The 22185-nt window shown below is 46.7% G+C and overlaps 1 protein-coding gene across 1 annotated transcript; it reads left to right on the top strand.

Moving 5' to 3' along the window:
• The first annotated feature begins 2286 nt into the window (after positions 1-2286).
• LOC139229615 (zinc-binding protein A33-like) lies at positions 2287-13413 on the top strand. Its single transcript, XM_070861126.1, has 6 exons — positions 2287-3150; positions 3231-3326; positions 3774-4007; positions 8042-8064; positions 8153-8268; positions 11805-13413. Exons 1-6 carry the CDS (start codon positions 2731-2733, stop codon positions 12353-12355), a joined length of 1440 nt encoding a protein of 479 aa, XP_070717227.1. The 5' UTR covers positions 2287-2730; the 3' UTR covers positions 12356-13413.
• Positions 13414-22185: the final 8772 nt, after the last annotated feature.

The following is a 22185-nucleotide window of genomic DNA, read 5'->3' on the forward strand; positions in this document are numbered from 1 at the left end:
TTCCACCAACTATGGCGTCACCTGTTCTACTTTCTCCTTATGTAGCTCGGTGTTAAATGTTTTCTCTTATAATACTACTGTGAAAAGCCTTGGGATAACTCACTACATTAAAGGTGCTATATAAATACAAGTAGTCGTGGTACATCACACAAGGTGATGTGTCTGATATTTGCATACATGTACAGGTGGTGAATGTGGAGTTCTTAATTGGGGAACTAACATCATTCAAGTTTAAAATTGAACCAATTCCAGGGGTGGTAAATGTGTTGCACCCTTTGTGCTAGAGAATCTGGGCCAAGGGGGAGACTAACCTATTATAGAATCAGAGAAATTTACAGCACGAAAGGAGGCCATTTCGGCCCATCGTGTCCATGCCGGCCGACCAAATGCTATCCAGCCTAATCTCACTTTCTCGCTCTCGGTCCATAGCCCTGTAGGTTACAGCACGTTAGGTGCACATCCAGGTAATTGTTAAATGTGGTGAGGGTTTCTGCCTCTACCACCCTTTCATGCAGTGAGTTACAGACCCTCTCCACCCTCTGGGTGAAGAAATTTCCCCATATATCTCCTCTAAACCTCCCCACAATTAATTTTAATCTACGTCCTCTGGTTGTTGACCCCTCTGCCAAGGGAAACAGGTCCTTCCTATCCAATATAACGAGGCCCCTCATAATTGTATACACCTCAATTAGGTCTCCCCTCAGCCTCCTCTGTTACAAAGAAAACAGACCCAGTATCTCCACTCTTTCCTCATAGCAAAAATTTTCCAGTTCGGCAACATTCTTGTGAATCTCCTCTGCACCCTTTGCAGTGCAATCACATCTTTCATGTAATGTGGTGACCAGAACTGCATGCAGTACTCCAGCTGTGGCCTAACAAGTGTTTTATACAGTTCAAGCATAACTTCCCTCCTCTTTTACTCTATGCCTCTACTAATAAAGGCAAGCATTCCATATGCCTTCTTAGCCACCTTATCTACCTGGCCTGCTACCTTCAGGGATCTGTGGACCTGCACTCCAAGGTCTCGTTGTTCTTGTACACTTTTCAGTGCCTTACCATTTAATGTGTATTCCCTTGCCTTGTTAGCCTTCCCCAAATGCATTACCTCACAATTATCCAGATTGAATTCCATTTGCCACTGTTCTGCCCACCTGAGCAGTACATTGATATCTTCCTGCAGTCCGCAGCTTTCTTTTCATTATCAACCACACAGCCCATTTTAGTGTCATTTGCCAACTTCTTAATCATACCCACTACATTGAAGTAAGATTATCCTTGATCAATACTGCCACCGCCCCGCCCCCGCACCCCCCTCCTTCCTGTCTTTTTCTCATCCCAATCCTTCCTGAATATATTATAGCCTGGAATGTTTAGTTCCAATTCTTTCCCATGTTTAAGCCAACTCTCCGCTTCAGCAACTATATCATAATCCTGTTTGATTTATCTCTCCATTTACTTCCTGCTCCTTTTACACTATTCTTTGCTCCGTTAATGGATGTCCATCCTCAGCTTGCCACGGGAAACAGTTGCGAATACAACTCACATTCAAAATGCTGTCAATTTCTATTCTTGTGCGTTATTATTAGTGTCTCAGTGGGTAGCACTCTCACACTCTGAGTCAGAGGTTTGTGGGTTTAAGACCGACTCCAAGGACTTGAACACAAAAATCGAGGCTTGGTACTCCAGTGCAGTACGGAGGGAACGCCGCACTGTCGGAGGTATTGCCTTTTGCATGAGACGTTAAACCGAGGCCCCTTCTACTCTTTCAGGTGGATTGAAAGGATCCCATGGCACTATTTCGAAGAAGATCAGTGGAGTTATCCCAGTGTCCTGGCTAATTTTTATCCCTCAATCAGCAGAAGTAAAAACAGATTATCTGGTCATTATTACATTGCTGTTTGTGGGAGCTTGCTGTGCGTAATTGCCTGCTGCGTTTCCCTCATGACAACAGTGACTACGATTCAAAAGTACATCATTGGTTGCAAAGCGCTTTGAGACATCCAGTAATCGTGAAAGGCGCTATATAAATTTCTAGACTTTGTTTCATTCTCTGTTTAACATTGTTTATAGATCCACAATTTACTGATTAAATCTAAATACTGACTGATACTGTCCTGTGAGCAGATTGTTTCATTTCCCATCAACAGCCTGTAACATTGGATTGCGAACATACGAAAAAAACAAACAGAAGAGTTCATCGGGTCTCCCCAGACTGTCCCATACAGTTGTGCTGCCTTCATGTGTCGTCACAGAGACACTCCAAACCCCCAGCGAGCCACATTATCTCCTGAGGGTGGGTAGAATCTGAAAAATTCCTCTCCTGCTCCTTTAGGTCATGGAAAGTAATGCAGGAGATCACACTGTCTCTAGCCATCAGGCTAGCTATCTCTGGTCCCAGGCCATCTCCTCCCCACCCAGAAACAGGTCCAACTCTCTCCTGAAGGAATACCGTCAATCATCGCCCACCGTCAGCGGGAACCTTGATCCACAGGTCCAGTGTTCTCTGGGAAGAGATGAAGCGCTTAACGTCCAACTGGGAAATCTCCACGCAAACAACGCTCAATCTTTTCCCTCGTGTATTCTAATGTAGGCGTTTACCTCTGAGCACTGGTAAACATCTCAGTGCTGAACAGGTCGGGCAGGTATGTGCCGAAACTCGCTCTGGCTCCACTCTTAAAAAAAACCATTGAAACTGGGAGCGGATTGAATCAGGAAGTGCTGAGAGAGAACATGGCTTCCACACAGCAGTCCGAGAGTTTGTCCGAAGATTTAAATTGTCCCATTTGTCTGGATTTCTTCACCGACCCAGTAATGCTGGAGTGTGGGCACAATTTCTGCCGCTCCTGTATCACACAGTGTTGGGATAAGACGGAGACAAAGTCCTGCCCGGAATGCAGAGAGGAGTTTCCGGAAATAAACATCAGGGATAATCGGGCCTTGGCGAATCTGGCGGAGAAAATTCGAAAAATAACCGTGAACGCCAAAGATAGAGACAGTAAACATCTCTGTGGGGAACATCAGGAAGAACTGACGCTGTTTTGTGAAACTGACAAGGAACTGATCTGTGTGAAGTGTCTGGTCCCGACAGAGGGCCCGGGGCACAAGACCCACAACTTCGTGGGACTGACGGAGGCTGCACAGATGTACAGGGTAACATGGAAGGTAGAATCTCTGGCAACATTTAAACATCTTGTGTTTAAACTTTACTCTAATTTAATTTCTAATTGCAGGATAAACTGAAATCATCCCTGGAATCGGCTACAAAGAGAAAGGATTCGGCTCTGGACACCGCACGGCGGCAGGGACAGCAGATTTCCGGAGTTAGGGTAAGGAACTGGACAGGTTAGATGCAGCAAGAATGTTCCCGATGTTGGGGAAGTCCAGAACCAGGGTCACAGTCTAAGGATAAGGGGTATGCCATTTAGGACAGAGTTGAGGAGAAACTTTTTCACCCAGAGAGTGGTGCACCTGTGGAATTCTCTCCCACAGAAAATTGTTGAGTCCAGTTGTTGGATATATTCAGGAGGGATTTAGATGTGGCCCTTACGGCTAAGGGATTCAGCGGGTATAGAGAGGAGGTGGGAGTGTTCTGAAGTTGCATGATCAGCCAATGAACATATTCAATGGCGGTACAGGCTCGAAGGGCCGAATGGCCTGCTCCTGCACCTATTTTCTATGTTCCTATGTCTCCCTGTGCTGATTTTCTGGGATCTCGGTTAGTTTTGTTCCCTTTTTCACGGTACATGATTTATGTTTCACATTTCATTTGGTAGGAACAGTCGATCATTCTGCAGACCCACATCGCATCAGAGTTCGCTAAAATGCACCAGATTCTCAGTGATAAAGAACAGCGTTTGATCAGAGATCTCAGGGAACAAGAGGGGAATATTCTAAAATCAATGGATCAAAACCTCAGTAGAATCCAACAGAAGTTAAATGGTATTAATCGAGAGATATCCGAGTTACAGAGACAGATGGAGGAGCAAGACACAGTCTCATTTCTGAAGGTAATACCTTGTTTTATTTAAATATATTCAGTGACATCATCTGAAACACAACGTCATGTATGCTGATCTCACCCAGCTCACCTCGCGACCCCGGCAATGTTCCGATGTGTCACGGTGCTTGTCCGATATCCAGAAGTGGAAGAATAGCAATTTCTTCCAACTAATTATTGGGATGGTCGAAGTCATTTTCTTTGGTCCCGCCACAAATTCCGTTCCCTCGACACCAACTCCACCCCTCTCCTCGGCCACTGTCTGAGGCTGATCCAGGCTGTTCACAACCTTGGCGTCTTATTTGACCCCGATATGGAATTCCGACCACATATCCACGCCATCATCAACACCACTTATTTCCACCTCTGTAACATCGCCCGTCACATCCCCTGCCTCAACATCAGCTGCTGAAACCCTCATCTATGCTTTTGCTACCTCTGGACTTGACTAGTCCAATGCTCTCCAGGCCAGCCTGTGATTTTACACCCTCCATAAACTTGCGCTCATCCAGAACTCGGAGGCACATTTCCTAACTTATACCAAGTCCCGTCCAGCCATCACCCCTGTGCTCGCTGGCGCAAACTGTCTCCCGGTTAAGAAACATCTCAATTTTGACATTCTCATTCTTATTTTCAACTCACTCCGTGGCCTCTCCACTCCCTATCTCTGCAACCTCCTCCAGCTAAACAACCCACCAAGATATCTGTGCTCCTCCAATTCTGAACTCTTTGCACATCCTAAATTTTGCAACAAGTACTGTAAGCGGTTTTGATCTTAGCCCAATTGCTAGATGGACGGTTCGAATTGCCTTACGAAAGTTCCAGACCCGGGAATTATTATTCAGAGTGTAAATGAAATGAGTCATGGTCAGTGACGGGCCATCCAACCCATATGTATTAGGCTGATGGCTCTTAATCTGGGCATCTCTCTCAGTCTTTGTGTTGGGAAAGACCTGGCTTCTCTTTGTCTGACCAGGCTAGTGGGTTCATTGTTCTGCTTTCCTTCGGAGATGCAGGTGAGAAGTGCTTTTGCATGTTAGAGTGGCTTTGTCAGTGGCCCCCCTTCCTGGCCGACAGCTCTTTTGTCAATATTCATGTCCCCCTTCCTTTAGCTGGGACTGGTGGGCAAATCTGTTCTGGATGAATGACAGGTCTTTTGTCACAGCTAACTGCCATGCAGTCTCTGGAGTTTTAACAACACCAGCTTTTTCGCTTATCGGTACAGGGTGATCCCACCACAGGGGAAATACCCTCAGAAAAGCCAATAAATTCCACAATATATTCTCGACTGAGTCCATTCTTTAAACCGAAACTTTGTGATCTCTTCAGTAGCTCCATTGTTTGTTTCTGCATACCTTGTCTCACTTAAATAAGACCATGATATTATATCGTGTTGCCCCATAAATTGATTTTTTCTTTCTTTATATTTACATTTCCTGATTCCAGGACGCATCCGAGACCATCTGTGCTGTCTCCGCATTCAACCCAGATTAGCATCCCTCTGGTGTGGAGCCTAATACTGCATCATTGCCTGTTTATTTTATATGCTATATCTCTTGAGATACAACCTGTTATGGTGAAAGATTTAGATGAGGAAAGGCAGGAGGAGGCTCGAGTGGAGCATAAACGCCGGCATGGACTGGTTGGCCCGAATGGCCTATTTCAGTGTCGTATATCCTATTTAATCCTATGTAACCTGGTATCCTATTAGGTTTTGTTAAACAGCCTTATCAACCCGTGGAGCTACCTTTAATGCTCTGTGAACCTATACCCCCAAATCCTTCTGCTCTTCTACCGCACTGAGCCGACATCCATTCGGTGTGGGATTCCTGCTGTTACTTCCCCTGTCTCAGCTCTCACTTACTGGCAGATAATTCTGTCCAACAAAATTTAGCCCATTCACGCATGTTCTTATTAACCCTTCACCACTTCTTTTGGTCTTGTATCAAATTCAATCTATCCCCAGAACGAATCACTGTGGGGCCCCACTGCCCACCTCTATTCGCCCTGAAAACCCACCCTTAATTGCTGTTCTCTGATTTTATCCTAAGTAATTTGTTATCCAATTTGCTATCCTCCCCGAATTCCATATCACACGAGATTCTCTAGTCATCGCCTGTGTGGTACCTTATCAAGGCTTTCCTAAACTCCATGTACATTGCATTCACTGTATTGTGCCATCAACCATGTGTATTTTATCCTCAAACATATCTATGAAGTATTTCCGACAAGATCATCTCATTTGAAATCTGAGCTTTAATTTAAATAGGCTTCTTGCATCATTATGTTTCCATGGACCTCAAAAACTACTAGCAATTGCATTCTGTTTTAACAGAATACATTTATTCTACATTGTTCGAATCACTTTTTAAAACATCCCATTTTTGATGTTCATTTCTGTGTATCTATCTTTCTTCTATTGCCTCAAGCTAGTTAGCTCGCTACTCCTTTTACTGAAATCTGCCTCACTGCATTCTCATTTTCTTCCGAACGTTTCCATTTCATTTTGATCTTAATAAGCTGTGCACAAACAGTTTGATCATATACCTGATCATTACTTACAACCAGACCAGGCACCTGAAGGCACCAAAGTGACACTCAATGCCCTGAATCCAAGCGGTGTGAGATCCCCAGGAATAAGCGCCCATCACGGTCCTACATGCACAGCGTAACTCCGGGTTGTGGGAGGTCTGGTTCAATAATTGCTCTGGAAGTTCTTCCATCTCTCAGTTAGTTTGTGTAGAAAGTAGAATTGATCACATAAGAACATAAGAAATAGGAACAGGAGTAGGCCATACGGCCAGTCAAGCTTGCCCCTCGGTCAGCAGCCCTGAAGGTTACATATAAACCTATGAACAATGAACAATGACGGAAGGCAAAGAGCACCCAGCCCAACCAGTCCACCCCACATAACTGCGACAACCCTTGCACTGAAACATTCTACACTCCACCCCAACCAGAGCCATGTGATCTCCTGAGAGAGGCAAAAACCAGATAAAAATCCAGGCCAATTGGGGAACAAAGCTTGAAAATTCCTCTCCGTCCCATCCAGGCGATCGAAACTAGTCCAGGAACCACCCTGGTCGTATTTGATGCCCTGCATGACTTACGATCGTATCTGCGCCAGCCAACAAAAGGTTATCCAGTCTAATCCCACTGACCAGCTCTAAGTCAGTAACCCTGCAGGTTACGGCACTTTAAGTGCCCATCCAATCACCTTTTAAATGTGATGAGGGTTCCTGCATCCACCACCCTTCCAGGCAGTGAGTTCCAGACCCCCACAACCCTCTGTGTCAAGAAGCACCCCACCCTCAAATCCCCTCTGAACCTACCGCCAACCATCTTAATACTATGGCCCCTCGTAATTGACCCCTCCACCAAGGGAAATAGGCCCTTGCTATCCACTATATCCAGGATCCTCACAATGTTGTACTCCTCAATGTCCCTTCTCAGCATCCTCTGTTCCAATCTTTCGTTTAGGTATTTTACAGCCTTCTGGACTCAACATCGAGTTCAACAATTTCAGAACATAACCTCTGCCCATATTTTGTTCTTTTTCCACTTTTTTTAACAAACCACCCTCCCCTCTTTTACTGTTATTGTTTCTCTCTTTCCCAAGGCAGCTGGAAGTTATTCCACCATTCACACACCATCTCGGCTCATATTTTGTTTCCTAACTTGTGCTATTACCAGCTCAATTTGGCGATCATCCCTGTTGTCTCTAAAATTACTCCTGTCTTCCAGAATATCACAGACCTTCCGTTTTGTTCTTCCCTCCTCTTCCCCTTTCAGTGCCCCTCCATTTATTTAACAATCTGTTTCTTTTCGGAGGTTTCCAGTTCTGACGAAGGCTCACAGACACAAAACATTTACTCTGTTTCGCTCCACAGATGCTGCCTGACTCACAGAGATTTCCAGCATTTTCTGTTTTTATTTATGAACTATTTCTCACTTGGTGCCATGTGTAGCGTATGACACTGATTCTGAAATTTTGCCCCCAGACCCTCCCTGTGAACTCAGGTCTGTGTTTCTGTTTTATTTCAGGAGGCAGCTTCCCGGATGAGAAGGTATGAGGTTCACTTTACTGAATTGTTATTTAATCTGTTAAAGGAACAAACTGCGAGAATTCTGTACTTGAATGTTTCATATTTTCAGAATCAGTGAAGAGGGTAATACCCTTTCATTGGATGGCCGGAATCTGCCGCTGGGAATATTCAAAGGGCCCGATCAATACATAGCGTGGAAAGACATGATAGAGAGCATCAGCCCAGGTAAAACGTTTTCAGCACCCCAATTTCAGACTTCGTAAAAATCTCGTTGATTGAATACATCAAAATAATGAAACACAGCTTCAGTGTTTGTGAAATTAAGAACAAAAATATTGTGTAATAATCTCCAAAAGGAGATTGAAACTGGTTTGTGAAATCAATGTAACTGTTTGTGACCCTATATCAGATCCAGGAGTGCGGGTTCGATACAGAAGCAGTGTATGGTATTGACAACACAGAACAATGTTCTCACCCTTCAGACTGACGGTGACTGCAGCGTCAGTAAAATACCCAGATTGCTCATCACAAAACAGGTTCAAGATATAACGGAATCCATGATTCCTCCTCGCCCGGCAACACGTCCCACCCCCCATCCCACGGAACTCCCCCGACTTTGAGGGGCACATCGAGGAGGCGTGGGAGATTGGAGGAAGACCTAGAAAAGGTCCGTTAGTTGGAGTAGTGGGAGTTCGTCGAGGAAACGCGGGAGATCGGAGGGAGGCCTATAAAAGGCCCATCAGTCTGAGCGGCGGGAGTTCATCGACCAGGCGGAGGAGATCGGAGGGAGGCCTATAAAAGGCCCATCAGTCTGAGCGGCGGGAGTTCATCGACCAGGCGGAGGAGATCAGAGGGAGGCCTATAAAAGGCCCATCAGTCACAGTCGGGGAGCGGGAGTCGAGGAGGAGCCAGCTGGTACACCTGCAGCAGGGTGAGAAGGCAAAACGGGACGGAGAAAGAAATCGAAGGGTGACGTCACAGCCAAGAGGGTAAGTGGTTTGGCTAGTGATTGGTGAGTAGTTTTTCTTCTTTTTCTTTTCCTTTATCAGTAGGTAACCTTGATCATTGTTGCCAAATTAAATAAAGTTAATCTCAGGGTTAAGTCATGGCAGGAAAGCTTGGATACATGTCATGCTCCTCCAGTGCTATGTGGGAACTCAGGGACGCTTCCAGAGTCCCTGATACTACATGTGCAGGAAGTATATCCTGCTGCAGCACCTGACAGACCACATTGCGGCACCGGAGCTGTGCATGGATTCAGTTTGGAGCATCCGCGATGTTGATGTCGTGAATAGCACGTTTAGTGAGTTCGACACACCGGACCTAAAGTTTACACAGCCAGATAGGGAATGGGTGATCAGCAGGAAGAGCAGTGGAAGGAAGGTAGTGCAGGGGCCCCCTGTGGTCATCCCCCACCAAAACAGATACACCGTTTTGGGTACTGTTGGGGGGATGAATCATCAGGTGAGGGCAGCAGCCAAGTTCATGGCACCGTGGGTGGCTCTGCTGCACAGGATGGCAGGAAATACAGTGGAAGAGCTATAGTGGTAGGGGATTCTATTGTAAGGGGAATAGATAGACGTTTCTACGGCCAAAATTGAGATTACAGGATGGTATGTTGCCTCCCTGGTGCAAGGGTCAAGGATGTCTTGGACCAGCTGCTGGATATTTTGGAGGGTTAGGGTGAACAACCAGTTGTCGAGGTGGATATAGGTACCAACGTTATAGGAGTTAAATTAAAAAGTAGGACCTCAAAGGAAGTAATCTCAGGATTGCTACCAGTGCCACATGCTAGTCAGAATAGGAATTGCAGGATAGCTAAGATGAATATGTGGCTTGAGGAGTGGTGCAGAAAGGAGGGATTCAATTTCCTGGGACATTGGAACCGGTTCTGGGGGAGGTGGGACTGGTACAAACCGGACGGTCTGCACCTGGGCAGGACCAGACCCAATGTCCTAGGGGGAGTGTTTGCTAGTGCTGTTGGGGAAGGGTTAAACTAATATGGCAGGGGGATGGCAACCTATGCAGGGAGACAGAGGGAAGTAGAATGGGGGCAGAAGCAAAAGATAGAAAGAAGAAAAATAAAAGTGATGGGCAGAGAAACCCAAGGCAAAAATCAAAAGGGCCACATATGGCAAAATTCTAAATGGGCAAAGTGTGTTAAAAATGCAAGGCTGAAGGCTCTGTGCCTCAATGTGAGGAGTATTTGTAATAAGGTGAATGAATTAACTGCGCAGGCAGCAATTAACGAGTATGATATAATTGGCGTCACGAAGACATGGCTCCAGGGTGACCAAAGCTGGGAACTCAACATAAAAACATAGAAACATAGAAAATAGGTGCAGGAGTAGGCCATTCGGCCTTTCGAGCCTGCACCACGTTTCAATAAGATCATGGCTGATATTTCACCTCAAGACTCCTTTCCTGCTTTCTCTCAATGCCCCTTGATCCCTTTAGTCATAAGCGCCATATCTAACTCCCTCTTGAATAAATCCAATGAACTGAGATCAACAACTCCCCAGCCCCCATCCCATATCACTAATCCGACTTTGAGAGGTTCCATCCCACTACACCGCCGCCCCCCCCTACGAACCCTGTTCCCTCTCGAGGTCAGCCGCCGTCTTCCCGGTGCCATATGTTGCAAATTTGTTTCGGTAACAATGCTTTGATGGCCCAGCCTGATGATTTATTTTTACAAAGTATATACAGCACAAAAACAGGCCATTCAGCCCAACAGGTCCAAGCCGGTGTTTATGCTCCACACGAGCCTTCTCCCACCCCTCTTCATCGAACCATATCAGCATATCCTTCTGTCCCTTCCTCCCTCGTGTGTTAATCTCGCTTCCCCTTAAATGCTTCTGTGCTATTTGCCTGAACTGCTTCTCGTGGTAGTGAGTTCCACATTCTCACCACTCTGTGGATAAACAGGTTTCTTCTGAATCCCCTGTTAGATATATTACTTAATTTTATGTTTTTATGGTGTCTAGTTTTTGTCTCCTCACAAGTGGAAACGACTTCTCTACATCTACCCTATCAGACCCTTTCATAATATTAAAAACCTCTATCATTTCACCCCTCAGCTTTCCCATTTCTAGAGCCTATTCAATCTTTCCTGATAATTATAGCCTCTCACCTTTTTGTACTATTTCCTTGTAAATCTATTTTGCACTTCCTCCAATGCCCCTATATAATTATAAAATGAAAACCTGTAATATAAAATAGTGCTATATCTTTGTGCATTTATTTGAATGCGCGTCTTGCAATCCTTGAGTTTCATCCTCTCTGAATTTGATCAGTTTACCATTAACTTGTCTTTTCTATCTTAAATATAATTGCATCTTTATTTGATCTATTTTTCTCTGTCATGTTCAGCTGGCCAGACGTGCTGATCAATACTGAGACAAAGTAATTTTTCAATAATATGCAGAAAGCTGAGGATTAGAAGAAGGAATGTCATTCAGAGTTTGATTCTGTCACAGCAATAAATTATCGGGGAATTTTTCGCGGGATCAGTGGGGAAACTAGCATTTGTTTCAGTGGGTCAAAGGTCTCCAGACGTCATCAGACCCGCAGCCTGCAATTGGCCGGCAAGCCCGCTGGGCGGGGCTTAACAGGTGTAATCAGGGGAAGTAATTTCAGACAGCGGGCTGGAGCCAGCAGCGAGTCCGGGACCTGTCACCGACATCGCCCGCCACCGACCCGCCGAGACAGCGGAAATCGCGGCTTAAATCACTGACTGTGTTATTTTAACTTCCCCCCAGCTCCAGCCTCTCTGACTCTGGATCCGAACACAGCCCATCCCCGGCTCATCCTGTCTGAGGACCGGACCCGTGTGAGACTCGGAGACAAACAGCAGCCGCTCCCTGACACCCCGGAGAGGTTTGATTACTGGTCCTTTGTCCTGGGATCGGAGGGATTCACATCAGGGAGACACTACTGGGAGGTGGAAGTGGGGAACAAGACTGAGTGGGGTCTGGGAGTGATCCGAGAGTCTGCCGGGAGGAAAGGGCCACTCACCCCGAGCCCAGAGATTGGATACTGGATTGTGTGGCTGAGACCCGGAAGTGTCTATGTTGCCCTCACCTCCCCCTCACAGACCCCCCTCACCCCGAGTGTGAAGCCCCGGAAGATCGGGGTGTACCTGGACTATGAGGGCGGACAGGTGTCATTTTACAATGCGGACAACATGTCCCATCTCCACACTTTCACCCACACTTTCACTGAGAGAATCTTTCCCTTCTTCAATCCGGGGTGGTATGACGGCGGGAATAACACCGCACCGCTGATAATCTGCGGGGTTAAAGGACACTAACATTAATGGGTCTGTTTCCATCATTTTCCCTCCAATTCCAGTTTCTGACTCCATTCACTCCCCGGGTGTGTTTGTGTGATGAACATTTCCATTTGTATCTCAGTCTGTAATCAGTGTTTGACTGTAACCCCAGCAGGGTCAGGTCACTGAATAACCCTCCCATCCTCACCCTACAACATATCACCCCCGCCCAACCTGTACTGGGATAGAGTCTCTCCCTCCAGGGACCACAGCCTGGCATTCCTCTGGAGATATTACCCAGATCGACATTTAACTTTATTCCCTGTGACCTTCCTTTGGCTGCGGTTTTAGCGGAACCGTCAAGCCATTGAATGTAAACCGCTCAGCGCCTTCATTAAGGAGCAGAGAGTGTGGGGTGTTGGTGCAATCTGTGCAGCACTCACTGGGGAACATCACAAACTGGGCCCCGTTCCCAGTGCGGGGGGAGTTCATTCTGAGGAGGGAGACTCTGTCCAGAATTCCCGTGAGGGCAAAATCAGGAAGTCCAAGTGCGGGGGGCGGGGGCTGGCAGCGCATTTTGAGGCGGAAACCTGGCGGATGTAAAGCCGGGCTGAATGAAGCTGGTGTGGAACGGGGAAATGGGGGGAGTTGGATCGGCAGGGTGAGCGATTGGGGTTAGGGTTGTGGCTGCTGCCGAACGGAATCCGAAAATATAATCTTCCGTCTTGAAGCAGAATGGCGAGCCGTTGACCAGAAATTCCTGGCTTTGCGGGCAACGCCTGAGTTACGCTCCATCTGCAGCAAGCGAGTCTCAAGTAATATCGTGATCTTCAGGAAAAGACAGTGCCAATTCCAAAGAAAGCATCTCCGACAGTGCATCGCCCTCTCAGTGCAGCACTGCGATGCGGTGCTCGAGTCTCTGGAGTGGGACATGAACCCACAACCTTCTGACTCAGAGGCGAGATTGCTGCCCATTGAGCCACGGCTAGCAACTGTTGAGCATGTAGCTTTAAAACAATTAACTCGCTATCTGATCGTTATTAATGGAGAATGGAAGAGAATTGTAAAGGAGATTATATTGCAGAATCTTAATAAAAATGGATTTAAAAGGAACACTTTTCAACCTGTCTCCTGCTTTTCCTGAGTCATATGGAAACCTAAATAAGTCACAAACCAGTAGACAGCTGCTTGGGTTGGTCTGGGATACCTGGTTAATTTCAAAGCTCTAAGTGGGAAAGGGCCGAATGATTCTTGACGCTGTCAGTCCGCAGTCAGGTTTGCTATAATTTGTCACCATCTCCAATATTGTTGTATTATGCAACAGCCGCGAAGGTAGAAGGGGATTTTGGTGGCCCTCAATCCTTTTCGGCTTGTGGTTCCTATGTCCATTTGTTTGCATCGGGCTAAACTGAATATACCTGTCTCTAAGCGAGTTTGCCTCCCCAGGTCCCTGGTTTTAAGGCAGGACGACTTGCATTGTACAATACTGGGAACTGCTGCAGGCATCTCTGGCAGAACCGAGCGCCTGCTGTAACTGAGCAGACAACAGCGTCACCACGTGGCAGAATTGGGAAACAAACAAAAACACATTTTTAAACCTTGAGGAGTTCCTCTGTGCGCTTCTCCGTCCGTCCGTCCGTCCGTCTCTTTTTTTTAATTCACTCATGTGATGCGAGCGTCGCGAATTGCCCCTTGAGAAGGTAGTGGATAGCACGTTCTTGAACCGCTGAGATAGTTGGACAGGTTTGCTCAAAGTGATAGGTTTTAAGGAGCGTCTCAAAGGTGTTCCCACAGTGCTGTTAGTGAGGGAGTTCCAGGGTTTGGTCCCAGCGATGAAGGAACGCCCGAGTTATTTACACATCAGGATGGTGTGCAACTTGGAGGGGAACTTGGAGGTGATGGAGTGACAATGCACCTGCTGCCCTTGTCCTTCTAGGTGGTAAATATCTCGGGTTTGGGAGGTACTGCCGAAGAAGCCTTGGTGAGTTGCTGCAGTGCGTCTTGTAGATTGTACACAGTGCAGCCACGATACAGCGGTGGTGGAGGGAGTGAATGTTCAATGTGGTGGATGGGATGCCAATCAAGCGAGCTGCTTTGTCCTGGTCGGTGTTGAGATTCCTTTGCGAACAAAAGAACGAAAGAAATAGGAGCAGGTGTCGGCCATTTCACTCCTCGAGCCTGCTCCGCAATTTAATAAGATCATGGCTAATCTGATCACGGACTCAGCTCCACTTCCCTGCCCGCTCCCCATAACCCTTTACTCCATTATCGCTCAAAAATCTGTCTATCTCCACCTTAAATATATTCAATGACTCAGCCTCCACAGCTTTCTGGAGCAGATAATTCCACAGATTCACCACCCTCTGAGAGAAGAAATTTCTCCTCATCTTAGCTTTAAGTGGGCGGTCCCTTATTTTAAGACTATGTCCCGTAGCTTTAGTTTCCACTATGAGTGGGAATATGCTCTCTACATCCACCTTGTCGAGCCCCCTTATTATTTATAAGTTTCAATAATATCACCTCTCATTCTTCTGAACTTCAATGTGTATAGGCCCAACCTAATCAACATATCCTCATAAGTCAACTCCCTCATCTCCGGAATCAGTCGAGTGAACCTTCTCTGAACGGCATATAATGCAAGCATATCGGCCCTTCAATAGAGAGACCAAAACTGTAAGCAGTACTCCAGATTTGGCCTCACCAATAACCTGTACAGTTGTAGCAGGACAACCGTGCTTTTATACTCTATCCGCCTTGCAATAAAGGCCAACATTCCATTTGCCTTCCTGATTACTTACTGTGTTAGTTCACTTCTTGAATGTTGTTGGACCTACACTGATCCAGGCAGGTGGAGAGTATTCCATGAACTGTATCCTAGGCTGTTAAGAGAAGCAACAGTGGAAAAAGCTGAAGGTCTGACCGTCATTTTTCAGTTTTCTCTGGCAACAGCTGTGGTGCCAGAGGACTGGAGGACTGCTAATGGTGTACTTTTGTTTCAAAAGGGAGAAAGGGACAGACCGAGTAATTACAGGTCAGTCAGACTAACCTCAGTGGTGGAAAAATTAGAGGAAATATTCCTTAGGGACAGAATAAATCTTCATTTGGAAAGACATGGATTAACCAAGGACATTCAGCATCGACTTGTTAAGGGAAAGTCGTGTCTGACTAACTTGATTGAAATTTTCGAGGAGGTAACTGGGACAGTCGAAGAGGCAGTGCATATAATGTAGTGTATATGGATTTTAGCAAAGCTTATGAAAAGGTCCCACATGGCAGGCTGGTCACGGAAAGTAAACGCCCATGGGATCCAAAGCAAAGTGGCAAGTTGGAACCAAAATTGGCCTAGAGTCAGGAAGCAAAAGGTAATGGTTGATGAGTGTTTTTTGACGGGAAAGCTATATCCAGTGGGATTCCGCAGGTCTCAGGGCTGGGTCCCTTGCTTTCCATGGTATATATCAATGATTATACTTGAATGTTGTGGTTATGATTAAAACGTTTAGGGATGGCACTGCGTGGTTGAAAATGAAGAAAGCTGCAGACAGAAGGAAGATATCAATGTACTGGCCAGGTGGGCAGATCAGCGTCAAATTGAATACAATCAGATTAAGTGTGAGGTGATGTATTTAGTGAGATCTAACAAGGCAAGAGAGTACATATTAAATTGTATGGCAATGAAAAGTAGAGGAATTAAGGGAACTTGGAGTGCAGTTCCACAGGTCGCTGAAAGAAGCAAGCCAGGTAAATAAGGGTGTTGAGAAGGCCTGTGGAATACTTGCCTTTATTACGCGATGCATGGAATACACGAGCAAGGACTTTATGCTTAAAATATATCAAATACTGGTTAGGCCGCTGCTGGAATACTGTTTGCAGTTCTGGTCACCACATTATAGGTAAGATGTGATTGCATTGGAATGGGTGCAGAGGAGATTTACAAGAATGTTGCATGGACTGGAGAATTCTGGTTTTGAGGAAAGATTGGAGATGCTGGGTCTGTTTTCTTTGGAACAGAGGAGGCTGAGTGTAGACCTGATTGAGGTTTATGAAATTATGTGGTGCCTAACTAGAGTGGGAAGGAAGCACTTGTTTCCCTTGGCAGAGGGGTCAACAACCAGGGGGCATAGATTTAAAGTAATTGGGGGGAGGTATATGAGGGGAAATATCTCTCCGCAGAGGGAGTTGGGGTCTGGAACTCACTGCCTGAAAGGATGAAAGAGGCAGAAAGCCTCACCTTATTTAAAAAGTACTTGGATGTGCAGTAAGCTACAGAGCTATGGACCACGAGCTCGAAAGTTCTTCGTCGGTCTGCACGGACACGATGGGACCAAATGGCCTCCTTCTGTGCTGTAAGTTTATATGATTCTATGCTGCGATGCTAAAGTGTCTGGAGTGGGACATGAACCCACAACCTTCTGACACAAAGGCGAGAGTGCCCCCCACTGAGACATGGCTGGCACCTGTCGTGCACCTTGCTTTAATACAACAATTAACTCGCTGTCTGATTGTTATGAAAGAAAAATGTAAGAGAATTGTAAAGGAACTTAAATTGCAGCTTCATAATAAAAATGGATGTAGAAGCAACATTATACAATCTGTCTCTTGCTCTTGCTGAGTCAATTGGAAAACTAAATAAGTCACAAATCAGTGGACAGCCGCTTTGGCTGATCTCTGTTACCTGTTTAATTTCAAGGCTTCGAGTGGCAAAGGGCCGAATGATTCTTGACGCTGTCAGTCCGCAGACAGGTTTGCTATGATTTGTCACCATCCCCAATATTGATCTATTATGTGACTGCCGCGATTGTACAAGCCCAAGTCATTGATATATACCACAAAAAGCCAACGTCCCAGCACTGAGCCCTGTGGAGCTGCTAGGTCTGTTCTGAATCTATTCCATTTAGCACGGTGGTAGTGCCACACAACACGATGGATGGCGACCTCCGTGTGAACACGGGACTTCGTCTCCACGAGGACTGTGCGGTGATGACTCCTACCTATACTGTCACGGACAGATGCACCTGCGCCAGGTTGATTGGTGAGGATTGGTGAGGATGAGGTTTTTCCCTCGTGTTGGTTCTCCCACCACTTGCTGGCAACTGTGTCCTTCAGGACTCGGCCAGCTCGGTCAGTAGTGGTGCTACCGAGCCACTCTTGGTGATGGACATTGAAATCCCCCACCCACAGTACATTCTGTGCCCTTGCTACTTTCAGTGCTTCTTCCCAGTGGTGTTCAACATGGGGGAATACTGATTCATCAGCTGAGGGTGGGCGGTAGGTGGTAATCAGCAGGAGGTTTCGTTGCCCATGCTTGACCTGAAGCCCTTGGAGTCAATTTGAGGACCCCCAGGGCCACTCCCTCCCGACTATTCCACTGTGCCACCACACCTGGTGGGTCTGTCCTGCCGGTGGGACATGATGGTGATGGAGGAGTCTGGAAGGTATGATTCTGTGTCAGGCTGTTGCTTGATTAGTCTGTGGGACAGCTCTCCCAATTTAGGCACCTGTCCCCAGATGTTGGTGAGAAGGACATTGCAGGGATCGATTGGGCTGGGTGTACCGTTGTCGTGTCCGCAGCCGGTGTCGATGTCGATGGCGGGTGGCCCATCCGGTGTTATTCATATTGTTTTTTTGTAGCGGTTGAGTGGCTTGCTGGGACATTTCAGAGGGCTCGTTGTTGTGGGTCTGGAGTCACATACAGGCCAGACTGGGTAAGGGCGGCAGATTTCCTTCCCTAAAAAGTACCATTAGTGAACCAGGTTGGTTTTTTATTACAATCCGGTAGTTTCATGGTCACCATTAGCAACGCTAGCTTTTTATTCCAGATTTATTGAATTAACTGAATTTGAATTCTCCTGCTTCCGTGCTGGGATTCGAAGTCACCTCTCTCGATAATTAATCCAGGCCTCTGGATTACTAATCCAGTGACACTACCACTTCTACTTCTTCTTTGGTGATCCCCCTGAATCGAGGGTGACTTGCTTCCACACTAATATGAGTTCTCAGGTGACTGAATGCAGGACCGACAGTCTCTGTCACAGGTGGGGCGCATGGTGGTTGAAGGGACGGGTGGGTGGGGTGCTTGGGTTGTCGCGCGCTCCTTCCGCTGTTTGCGCTTGGCATCCGCGTGCTCCCGGCGAAGTGACTCGAGGTGTTCGGCGCCTTCCCGGATGCTTCTCTTCCACTTAGGGCGCTCTTGGACCAGGGACTCCTCAACATCGGTGGGGATGTTGCATTTTATCAAGGAGGCTTTGAGGGTGTCCCTGTAATATTTCCTCTGCCCGCCTGGGGCTCGCTTGCTGTGTCGTTGCTCTGAGTAGAGCGCTTGTTTTGCGAGTCTAGTCATGCGGATGATGTGGCCCATGCAGTGGAGCTGATCGAGTGTGGTGAATGCTTCGATGCTGGGGATGTTGACCTGAGCGAGAACACTGATGTTGGTGCGCCTATCTTGCCAATGGATTTGCAAGATCTTGCAGGGGCAGCGTTGGTGGTACTTCTCCAGCACTTTGAGGAGCCTGCTGTACACAGTCCATGTCTCTGAAGCATATAGGTGGGTGGGCATCACTACTGCTCTGTGGACCATGAGCTTGGTGCCGGCTTTGAGGTCCTGGTCTTCAAACACTCTCTTCCTCGGACGGCCGAAGGCTGTACTGGCACACTGAAGGCGGTGTTGGACTTCCTCATTGATGTCTGCCCTTGTAGACAGTAGGCTCCCGAGGTATGGAAAATGGTACACATTGCCCAAGGCCTCCTCATGGATTTTGATAACCGGGGGGGGGGGGGGGCAGTGCTGTGTGGCAGGGGCAGGTTGATAGAGAACCTTTGTGTTATGGCTGTTTAGTGTAAGGCCCATGCTCTCATACGCTTCGGCGAAGGTGTTAATGATGGTTTGGAGGTCCACCTCCGAGTGTGCGCAGACGCAGGCGTTATCTGCACACTGTAATTCAATGACAGAGGATGGGATGTCCTTGGACCTGGCCGGGAGGTGACGGAGATTGAACAGTTTCCCGTTTGACCTGTAGATTGGCTCCACGCCAGCGGGGAGTTTGCTGAGGGTGAGATGGAGCATTGCAGCAAGGAAGATCGAGAAGAGCGCTGGTGCGATGACACAGCCCTGCTTGACCTCGGTCCACACATGCATTGGGTCTGTGGTGGATCCATTGGTCAGGATCATGGCTTGCATGTCATCGTGAAGCAGGCGGAGGATGCAGCCGAATGTGAGGAGGACACTCCATAACCCCTCCCAGTTGACAGAGTCGAAGAGTTGGGAAAAGAAGCAAACCATCTCCTGCCCGGAATGTAGAGAGGAGCTTATGGAAAGAAACCTCAAGATAAATCGGGGTGTAGCGGTCTGGTAGGGTAAGCCCGTAAATTAAATATGAATACGAAAGAGAAGGAAAGTAAACTTCACTCTGTGGAACATCAGGAAGAACTGACGGAGTTTTGTGAAACTGACAAGTAACTGATCTGTGTGAGGTGCCTGGTCATAACAGAGGGGCGGAGTCACAAGGCCCACAACTTCAGGCCAGGAGGATAAGGTGGTTAAGAAGCCATACGGAATGCTTGGCTTTATTGGCCGAGACATAGAATGTAAGAGCAGGGAGGTTATGCTTAAATTGTATAATACTTTAGTTAGGCCATAGCTGGAGTACTGCAGCAGTTCTGGCCGCCATATTATAGGAAGGACGTGATTGCATTAGAGAGGGTGCAGAGGAGATTTACTTGGATGCTGGAATGGAGAATCTTCGTTATGAGGACAGATTGGGTAGGCTGGGTTTGTTCTCATTGGAACAAAGGAGGTTGAAAGGAGACCTTATTGAGGTGTACAAATATTGAGAGGCCTGGACATAGTCGATAGTAAGGGTCTATTTCCATTATGAGGGGGCATAGTTTTAAGGTGGTTGGTGGAAGGTTTGGAGGGAATTTGAGGGGGGCTTTACACAGAGGGTTGTGGGGATCTGGAACTCGCTGCCTGGAAGAGTGGTGGATGCAGAAACCCTCACCACTTTTAAGAGATGGTTGGATGGGCACTTAAAGTGCAGTAACCTGCAGGGTTACGGACCTAGAGCTGGTAATTGGGATTAGACTGGATGACGTTTTGTTGGACGGCGCAGATATAATGGTAAGTACTGCAGGGAATCGAATACGGCCAGGGTGATCTCCTGGACTAGTGTCGATCGCCTGGATGGGTCAGAGAGGAATTTTCCCAGATTTTTTCTCCCTAAATTGGCCTGGGTTTTGATATGGTTTTTGCCTCTCCCAGGAGATCACATGGCTCTGGTTGGGGTGGAGTGTAGAATCTGTCAGTATAAGGGATGTCGCAGTTGTGTGAGGCAGACTCATTGGGCTGGGTGCTCTTTGCCTTTCCGTCATTGTTCATAGGTTTATATGTAACCTTCAGGGCTGGTGACCGAGGGCCGTGTGGCTCTTTGTCGGCCGGCGCGGACATGATGGGCCGAGATGACCTCTTTCTGCACTGTAAATTTCTATGTTTCTATGATTCATGGGACTGATGGAGGCTGCACAAATGTACACGGTAACATGGAGGGTAGAATCTCAGGCAACATTTCTTTCTTGCTTTTCGTGCATAAACTTTACATTCAGTTAATTCCTGATTCTAGGATTAATTGACATCATCCCTGGGATCGGCTGCAAAGAGAAAGGATTCAGCTCTGGACACAGCACGGCGTCAGAAACAGCAGATTTCCGGAGTTAGGGTAAGGTCTCCCTGTGTAGGTTTTGGGATTTCACTTAGTTTTGTTCCCTTTATTGCGGTACATTAATTATGTTTCACGTTTCATTTGATAGGAACAGTCGAGCATTCTCCAGACCAACATCACATCGGAGTTCGCTAAAATGCACCAGATTCTCACTGAGAAAGAGCAATGTTTAATCAGGACTCTCCAGGAAACAAGCAACGTCGATTATAAGGCCAATGAAAAGGAACCTTAAGCGGGTCAAACAGGACTTCGATTGCGTTGAGTGACAGATTTCGAACTTCAAGAGACAGACGCAGGAACAAGATACAGTCACATTTCTGAAGGTGAGAGATTGGTTTAGTATATTGTGACTACACAGAGTTAGATAGAGCAAATAGATCTTTTCACAGTTACCCTCCATATTGCCTAATCCCATCATGCCTTTTCCATCATGCACTCTGCCAATCTAATCTTGAATGTTGACATAGTTTCTATCTCAACCATAAAGATTGGGAATTAATTCTACAGCCTCCCAACTCTCTGTGGATATAAGTATCTCCTACACACTGTACTCAATCTCTTACATTTAATCGTTTGATGGCCCTTTGTATAGACAGCTTAACTACTTGAAACAACTACTTGTCCCATCCATTAATAATTCCATACCCTTCTATCATTGTCCTGACATAAGAAGATAAGAACATAAGAAATAGGAGCAGGAGTAGGCCATACGGCCCCTCGAACCTGCTCGGCCATTTAATAAGATCATGGCTGATCTGATCATGGACTCAGCTCCACTTCCCTGCCAGCTCCCCATTACCCATTATCCTCTTATCGTTTAAAAATCTGTCTCTATCTGCCTTAAATATATTCAATGACCCAGCCTCCACAGCTCTCTGGGGCAGCGAATTCCACATATTTACAACCCTCTGAGAGAAGAAATTGCTCCTCATCTCAGTTTTAAATGGGCGGCCCCTTATTCTGAGATGATGTCCCCTAGTTTTAGTTTCCCCATTGAGTGGAAATATCCTCTCTGCATCCACCTTGTCGAGCCCCCTCATTATCGTATATGTTTTGTCCGGATCATCTCTCATTCTTCTGATTGAGTATAGTTTCCAATGCAAGTATATCCTTCCTTAAATACGGAGACCAAAACTGTATGTGTGCGCAGCCCAATGG

The sequence above is a fragment of the Pristiophorus japonicus genome, chromosome 19, assembly GCF_044704955.1.
Source record: "Pristiophorus japonicus isolate sPriJap1 chromosome 19, sPriJap1.hap1, whole genome shotgun sequence".
Classification (NCBI taxonomy): Eukaryota; Metazoa; Chordata; class Chondrichthyes; family Pristiophoridae; genus Pristiophorus; species Pristiophorus japonicus.